At 39.6% G+C, this 8932-nt stretch overlaps 1 protein-coding gene across 1 annotated transcript; it reads left to right on the top strand.

The window, feature by feature from the left end:
- The first annotated feature begins 453 nt into the window (after positions 1–453).
- LOC147614507 (protein JINGUBANG-like) lies at positions 454–1608 on the top strand. The gene has a single exon (XM_086780548.1). It carries the CDS (start codon positions 454–456, stop codon positions 1606–1608), a length of 1155 nt encoding a protein of 384 aa, XP_086636674.1.
- Positions 1609–8932: the final 7324 nt, after the last annotated feature.

Here is an 8932-nt window from a genome sequence, read left to right as displayed (position 1 = left end):
TAATCTTAGCCCACAAAGAGTAATGAAGGAGTATGCACACAGACACGTGTGAGTCACTACCATCCTGCACATGTAGATAAAGATAAGTTCACAAGAAGAATTAACAGTAAGATAATCAATGAAGTCAAAGGAAGGTCTAGCCATGTATACTCCATGTAAAGGTCAAAGGAAGGTCTAGTCAACATATCTAGAGATCCTATCCGTTCAGGAGAAAAAGGCTCCAATTTGATGATCATAAAATTGTCGAATTACACAGAATTAGGACCAACTTATTTGGCTGATTACGCATCAGGACGATTAGGCGTTGTTATATATATATATATATATATACCGTCGGTCCCCTCGGGCCAACCCGATCGTATACTGTTCTGCCCCTATTTATTAACTTCAGTACTCAATGATTCGGAGCGTCACGACTCGAAACTGGATCAATATTGTAGCTCGAGCAGCGACATGGTGGAGGAGCCAGCGAAGTCCAGTCAAAGCAGCCTCCAAAATGCTCACTGCAGTTCATCTTCTTCTCATCAACAGTCGAGAGACTTGCTCCATGCAGCCACGTGTACGGGTGTGTCAACTCTCACTGGCCATCAGGGCCCCGTGTCGTCCATCCTCGCTGCCGAGCGCTGCATCGACATCCTCTCGTGGGAACAGCGGGAGCTGTTCCCATGCGGGCGATTTGGGTGCGGTCGTGGGCAAGGACGTTCGACCGTGAAAGCCCTGGTGGTAGCGGGAGACAGGATTTTCAGCGCCCATGGTGACCACAAGATCCGCGTGTGGAGACGGTCATCCACGAGTGCCGGCCCCAGCCACAAGCTCGTAGCTACACTACCCACTTTCATGGATCGCTTTATCAGTAGCTTCTATGAGGAGAACTATGTGGAGGTGCGCCGGAACCACAAGAAGCTCTGGATCCAACATGCTGACACAGTGTGCGCTCTGGCGATCGGAAAGCGTCACCAACTGTTGTACTCTGGGTCGTGGGACACGACGGTAAAGGTGTGGAGGCTATCCGACCTCAAGTGCGTGGAGTCCATTGACGCCCACCACGACGCCGTGAGTGCCCTCGTTGTGAGCGAGGAGGGATTCCTGTACACAGGCTGCGCTGATGGCACAATAAAGGTGTGGCGGAAACAGTTGAATGTCAAGAGGCACGATCGAATGGCTACTTTGAAAGCCCACGAGCCGTCTCTGAATGCTCTTGCGTTGACTGCGGACGGAGAGCTACTGTTCTCTGCGGGTTCAGACTGTGCAATCGCAGTGTGGAGAAAGCGCACAGGAGAACAACACATAAGTGTGCTGTGCTCGAAGTTGCAAGGGTGTCATCCGCTACCCATTCTGTGCCTCTGCACGACACGTGGCTTGCTGTTCAGCGGCTCTGGGGACAAGACCGTGCGGGCTTGGCGAATCAGTTACCAACAACAACGAGACGGTGTGATCCCAATGAGCTGTCAGCTGTCGTGCGTGGCCATCCTCAAAGGCCACAATGGACCCGTCCAGGCCATCTCGGTTGCAGCCAGCGTCGTGGATCGTCAGCTCGTGGACTACCTTGTTCACAGTGGAAGCGCCGACAAGAGTGTGAAGACGTGGAGACTATCCTGCCAGGTATAGATCATGATCATCACCAACCTGAGGGTGGCCGGGTTCATGATGCGATAGCCAACGACCGATCATCCTTTTGGGCTTTAGTGGTGGCTGCCAGTATGTGACAGCATACCGTAAGAGCATGCGCCCATGAATGTTTATGTTTGCCACCTTCACTCCTTCCTCGACGTAATGGCTAAATGGAGCTACCCTAATACACCTACATTACAGAGTAGGGTTCGGGAAAACATAGGCTCCGCTTCACCTAGAACTTGTTCAATTTCTTAAAAATAACTTCTCAAATTGGGGAAGAAGGAAAAACACCTCCTTAAAATTTTCAAGATTTTTGAGGCATATACCGAGCGAAAGAGTGAGCCTTATACTTTGTGTACGTCATGTACCGGCGACGTGGTGCTTCTCAACTTGATCACATGATTTTCACAAAGATCAACTCTTAGCCATGATAATGATTTGGTACAATTCAACAAGCATGTAAAGTACTTCTCCCGTTAAATATAGAAGAATTAAAGAAGCACCCAAAATTGAAAGCATGTGAAGTACTTCTCACGTTAAATATAGAAGAATTTAAAAAGCACCCAAAATTGAAACCAGCTTCGGCCCACTTTGGATTTCCAAATAATTACTTTACTATAATTTAAAAAGCATTCAGTAAATGGACTTGTGTGTTACACTTTCTTGCAAGAGTTGCAGATGAAAAACATGCTACCAAGATAGCCATGTCAAAAAATATGTGGAGAAGGACTTGGCAACAAATGTAGAATCATGTACAAACACGTACTAATGTGGTTCGACATGTACAATCATGCACAAAACATTGAGGTGAGAAAGTTAAATGCAAAGGATAGTTAAGGCTATTGACTATATTAGAAGATTTTTCCTGAAAGAATCGCCTATGCTTTCTGGGTAAGGGAAGTTTTTCTCGAGTTCAATTTTGGAAGAGCCGCCGGATTAGTCTCTTGTCCGGACATGCCCTGAGTGGGAAACTCTACCTTGTGTGCAAGGTTGCTACTTCCGCTGCCAGCACTCTAGAGTTCGATGCATAGAGGGAGCAGGGATCGCACAACTGGTATCAGAGCGAATTTGGCTGAAGTTGATAAACCAAGAAACAAGAAATGTCAAAAAAATTTGAGTTACCAGTCAGTAAAGGATTGTAATTGTGTGTTAAAACTCGTATAAATTGATATTCATAATGGAAATTCGTAAATTGGAAATTGGGTTTTTAGATGGAAGTACCGAAATTGCGTGGAATCCCCGACTTGCTTGAGGCCTAGATATGATGACATTTGTCTTATAACACCGTGGACTGTGACCACTCGTATATACCGTGGGTATATTGCAGCTCTTTTTACTGACAATATATACGAGTGAATCTAAGACCTTGAAGTTATAAGCAAAAATGCTATCCTAGATGATGATTTCGAATGCTGGTTGATATGATTTTAGAATTCTGGTTGAGAATGGATGAATTGATTTGGATTTTGGTTGAAGGATAATGATTTTTAAATTCAGGTTGATGAGTTGAATAAGTCATGATAATGATGAATGGAGAGAATTCCAGTAATGATGTTGGTAGCTAGGAAGAAGATCAAGTCCTTCAGCAGATCACTATGAGATTAGCGAACACCATATTAGTGAATTTGGGAATTTCCCAATTCCCATTTTTGAATACTTAAAAAAGGGGACATGGATAACATGTTTGTAAGTTTCTCAAAACCCTATCATATGACCTATCGTTGGAAAGCGCTTGAAAAATGGAATCTAAAGAGCTATAAACCGCTCATTTTGGATTAGTGGTGTTCAAGTTATGGTTAATCCAAACTTTTGACCACGTGTCCCAAACTTGTGGGAAATTCCCATATTCCCCAATATGGTGTTAGCGGATCTTGCTGACAGATTGTTCGCAGCTTTTTGACCTTTGGCCCAGTAGACCCAATTATGGAATGACGAATCGAGAACCTGTATAACTGAAATTTCCGTGGGACAATGTTCAGATGTTAAGAGGAGATTAAAAGGGATCTTTATCCCAGGATTCTGTGAAGGTTGACCAAACTTTAAGGAACCCCAGAATCAGTTGGATCTAAAGTTTAACTCCTTTTGGATTAGAATTATAAATAAAAAGGTCTTTTCACCTGAGATTCCTTGAGCATCTTGTTAAGTTGGAAAAAAATGGGCTTGACTAAAAAGAGAAAGAGTCCCGCCATGGGAGTAAGAAGATGATTTTACAGAGATTACAAGATGAGGACATCTCACGTTTTTTAGTGGGGTAGGATATAAGATTTCTCCCTAAAACTTTTTAGATATAAAGGTGTAAGAAACTTCCCTTCAGTCACTATAATCATCCCCTAATTATGAATGCAAGAAAATATTGTTTTGCCATGTTTTAGTCTAGAGAGAGAAAATATTCTAGAGAGAGATAATACAGTTTTGAAATATTTTTGGATAAAAATTTTCTCCCAGTAAATAGAAAGAGATCCCCTGAAACAGAATCTTAAAAAGAGTTTTCCAATATGCATTAGAAATTAATTGAATATGTGAATTGGACATCTTAGCCTAGGGGTATAAAATTTCAGAAAAAATGTTATTAAGGTCCAAAGAGTGTCAAGAAGGGCCAATAAGGTTAATCCAAGTGTTGGGATGAGAAAAAAGGCAAAGAATATAATAAAATCCCTAAAAAAAATTAGTAAATTCTCACATAAGATGAAGAGTTGACTAAAACTGGGTTTATTAGTTTAAAAAATGAGATTTTTTAGTTTAAAAATGAAATTTTTGACACCTCCGAATGGGAAGAAGGGATCATGAAGGAGGCGCCTAGAAATCACATCAAGGAGGTAATTTTTAATTCAAAAATATCATAAAGTGGCTAGATATTTCATCTCTCCTCTCACCTCCTGCAATCTAGATCAAAAAGTGAGAAAAACTAGACTAAAACTTGTTCAAAATGGATCAAACTGGAGTTGGAAGACTCTAGATTCTGGTTGGACTTGGTTGGTGATCTCCTCACCTATAAATAGACCCCCAATCCTTTTTATTTTCATATTGGAGTAACTTTATGCTAGTGTAATTTTGGCCAAGCCTCTTCCATGAGGGATACACCATTTTTGCAAGGTAAAGAATCAAGCAAACCACGGGTAAGCCTAAACAATGTTGTTTATGCTCTCTTTTTAATTTTATTCTTCTTCCCAACCTCCCTCATGCTTGGGAAGCATTTTATTTTGTGGTTTTTCTCTTAAAACCCTGCTTTTCTTTATTATGATGAATTATTGTTTATGTTTAAGCTTTGGTTTATGCATAAACTAACTTCTATATTAAAAGTGAAATTTTTAGCATTATCATTTCATAGTAAATACGAGAAAACTATAGTAAAATTTTATTAATAGAAAATGAAGGTTTTTGCATAAATTAAATTTTATGCTAAAAGTGAACTTTTGAGTATTCTCATTTCATAGTAAATGTGGGAAAGCTATGGCAAAATTTTATCATTAGAAAATGAAGGATTTGCATAAACTAATTTTTATATTAAAAGAGGAACCTTGAGCATTCTCATTTCATAGTAAATGCGGAAAAACTATGGCAGAATTTTTATTATTAAAAAAAATAATTTTTTGCATAATTAATTTTTATGCTAAAATTAGAGTTTGAAGCATTCTCAATTTATAGAAAATGTGCGAAAGCTAACGCATAATTTATAGCATTAGAAAATGAATTTATGCATAATAATTTTTATGCTAAAAGTGAAATTTTAATCATTATCATGTCATAGAAAATGCGAGAAAGTTATGAAAAAAATTATATCATTAAAGAATGAATTTAATTATCAAAAAAATAAAGAAGGTTATGCATAAATTTTCTAGATTCATTCAATTTATGAGAATTATGGGAATTGATTCATTTAGATAAAAATGAATTAGTTTGGGTGCATAAAATGTTTTATGTTGAAAGAGAAAATATAGGTGTAATTGATTTTGTAAATCCCATGAAGTCGTCTCTTATTCAAAAAGAACAATATTGAGCATATTTTATTTTAAAAAAATTAAGAAAAGAATGTGAAAAATATTCATAGGAATGCATTGAGAAAACATGGACAAATTTTAATCAGAAAGAGGAATTATAAACACATTAACTTTTGGAAGTATGGGATATACGTCTAGATTCTTAAAAAATAGAATCTTGGATACATTCTGAACAGGAAAAGAAACTCCCTGAAAAAGACCAAAAACATGCGTGGTTGAATGAACGTAAATAATTGTTATTGATTTATTCCTAGATTCCCTCGAAAAAGAATCTGGAATACTTGAAAGGATCAAGGATCCTAAAGTGAACGGAAATTTAGATTCAATTGAATTGAGTTGAGAAAAAGTTACCTTTAACTGAGCCAAGTAATGGCCGAGACTTAGAAAGTCCTGTCAGTATAAAAAGTATAGAAATTGTACTTTTAATCTGGTTGATGTGTGGGATGTGTGGAAAGATGTGGAGTGATGAGAAGTGATGTGTGGGATGTGTGACATGATGTGGAGTGATGAGAAGTGATGTGTGGGATGTGTGAAATGATGTGGAGTGATGAGAAGTGATGTGTGCATGATGTGGATTGATGTGGTTAATGTGCATTGATGTGGATGATGTGGATTGATGTGTGGATGGTGTGGGATGATGTGAGTGAATGTGGAAATGATGTGGGATGATATGAGTGAATGTGGATTAATGTGTGGATGATGTGAAAATGATGTGGAATGATGTGAATGAATGTGGGAATGATGTGAATGGATGTGAAATGATGTGAAATGATGGAAAATGTTATGAATGGATGTGAAATGATGTGAATGGATGTGAATGGATGTGAATAGAGGTGGATTGATGTGATTAGATGTGGATTGATGTGGGAAGATACGGATTGATGTGGGAATGATGTGATTAGATGTGGATTGATGTGCTGAATAGAGATGGATTGATGTGGGAAGATGTGAATAGATGTGGTTTTTTTATGGAATGATGTGATTAGGTGTGGATTGATGTGGGAAGATGTAAATAAATGTGGATTAGTGTGGGAAGATGTGAATAGATGTGGATTTATGTGGGAATGATGTGAATAGATGTGGATTTATGTGGGAATGATGTGATTAGATGTGGATTGATGTGGGAAGATGCGAATAGATGTGGATTGATGTGGAAATGATGTGATTAGATGTGGATTGATGTGGGATGATGTGATTAGATGTGGATTGATGTGAGATGATGTGATTGGATGTAAGTTGATGTGGGAATGATGTGATTGGATGTGAATTGATGTGGGAATGATGTGATTGGATGTGAATTGATGTGAGATGATGTGAGTTGATGTGGGATTGATGTGATTCGATGTGAATTGATGTGATTGGATGTGAGTTGATGTGGGAGTGATGTGATTGGATATAAATTGATGTGGGATAATGAGAAATGATATGGGACGATGAGAAATGATGAGGAATGATGTGAAAGAATGTGTAATGATGAGAAAAAATAAAAATTTTGTTGGAACTGTAATTGTATGTGAAACCTGTTTTTTAAAGATTGTTTTATGTCAATAATGCTGGGAAGCATTTTGACTATCTTGTGGAATGAGGTCATGGGGAATGGTGACCTAAGTGAAATAGTTACAAAACAGGTGATGGACAGTCAAAGAAGGATGTCTCACGTGGCAAGATCGGCCGAGGTCTTGACTAGCCTTGGTTTGGTTAAAATGGTGAGCATCCGGTACGGTGGATGAGGAGACAAGGAAGCAGCCTATGAGTGAAGTTCTAGGTAACTTGCGAAGGAACCTAGAGGGTGCTGACCATACGGTGCTCTGGGTCGCCCAGGATACCCACGCATGCGTCGAGGAAGAAAAATGAGTTGGAGTTTGTTTTCTAAACACAGGCATGGATCTGGTTAATTGGTCTTGCTGGTCTTGAATGGATGAGTTCATGGCTCTTTTACATAGATCTTGTTGGTTGATCTTGCTGATCTTCAACTGAGAGTCCATATGGATTTTGTGTGATTATATTCCTAGGTACTATGGGCTAGGAACTATTAAAAAGGCCCTTGAGTGAACAGGTGGTGAGTGTACTAGTTGCCAATGATGCAATGGGTACACTGTGGAAGGAATGAATGGAATACTTGATTATATCCCTGGGTACTATGGGCTAGGAACTATCGAAAAGGCCCCTGAGTGAGCAGGTGGTGAGCGTTCTCGTTGCCAATGATGCCATAGGTACATCGAGGAAGGAATGACTGGAAATTAGATCCTGGAACTGGAATATTGAGGACTATGATGGAAACTCTGTGGTTTTATTGCAATGCTATTTTGGAAATAGTTAAGTCTAAGAAAAGGTAATTTCGTATTGGGTGTGTAAGTGGTGTGACTATTTAAGTTTTGCATGAGAGCCAGTTAGGGGGCATGGGAACTCTTTTCCCTAGTACCTGGGACAAAACATAACCAAATATTTATAATGAATCCTATCAATACAGTGGTCTAACCCATGGGATTGGATGGGGTTAGGCTAGACTGATGGATTCCTATAATAAAATTCAATTTTGTTCAAGTTACAATAGTTGAAGTAAGTCCCAGGATAATCCTTTTTCTATGGAAAAAGAATCAACGGCTATGCCTCTTTTGATGGGGAAAAAAGCTTTTCTCTATGAACCAAGTGCAAGTTCCTCTTTTCTCTATGAACCAAGTGCAAGTTCCTCCTTTGATTCGGCCATGTGACCCGCGGGGTCGGTCGGAATACGAAGGATAGTTAAGGCTATTGACTACGTTAGAAGATTTTTCCTGGAGGAATCGCCTATGCTTTCTAGGCGAGGGAAGTTTTTTCCGGGTTCGGTTTTGAAAGAGCCTCTAGATTAGTCTCTTGTCCGGACATTCGTGGTGGGCAAGGCCCCGAGTGGGAAACTCTGCCCTGTGCGCAAGGTTGCTACTTCCGCTGCCAGCACTCCAGAGTTCGATGCACAGAGGGGGCAGGGATCTCACATGACTTCATCAAAATTGGCCTGGTGTTCCTCCTTATACGCCATCTTCAAGGTGACCGATTGATCTCTCACATCATCGTACCTCTAATGCAAGGCTAATGAATGCTCCCTCAACATCATTATAGTACTCTAGCCCAACGAAGAAGTGCTTGCCATTTCTGACATCATTTTAAATCCTGTCAAAAGTTTGGTTAAAACACGCCCCTCGAGTTCAATGTCTATTTGCTTCCTGAAAGCCTTAGCCTTCAATAAATCTGCCTCCAACTGTTCAATTTTTCTCAATAATGTTTCCTAGTGAAAATTGGAGGAAGATGATCCAACTTCTAGTTGCCCTGGCATGGCACTTTGC

The sequence above is a fragment of the Cibotium barometz genome, chromosome 42, assembly GCF_041138505.1.
Source record: "Cibotium barometz isolate CiBa-2024 chromosome 42, ASM4113850v1, whole genome shotgun sequence".
Classification (NCBI taxonomy): domain Eukaryota; kingdom Viridiplantae; phylum Streptophyta; class Polypodiopsida; order Cyatheales; family Cibotiaceae; genus Cibotium; species Cibotium barometz.
Note: the sequence above shows the minus strand (reverse complement) of the source record. Positions and strands in the feature narration are given on the sequence as shown.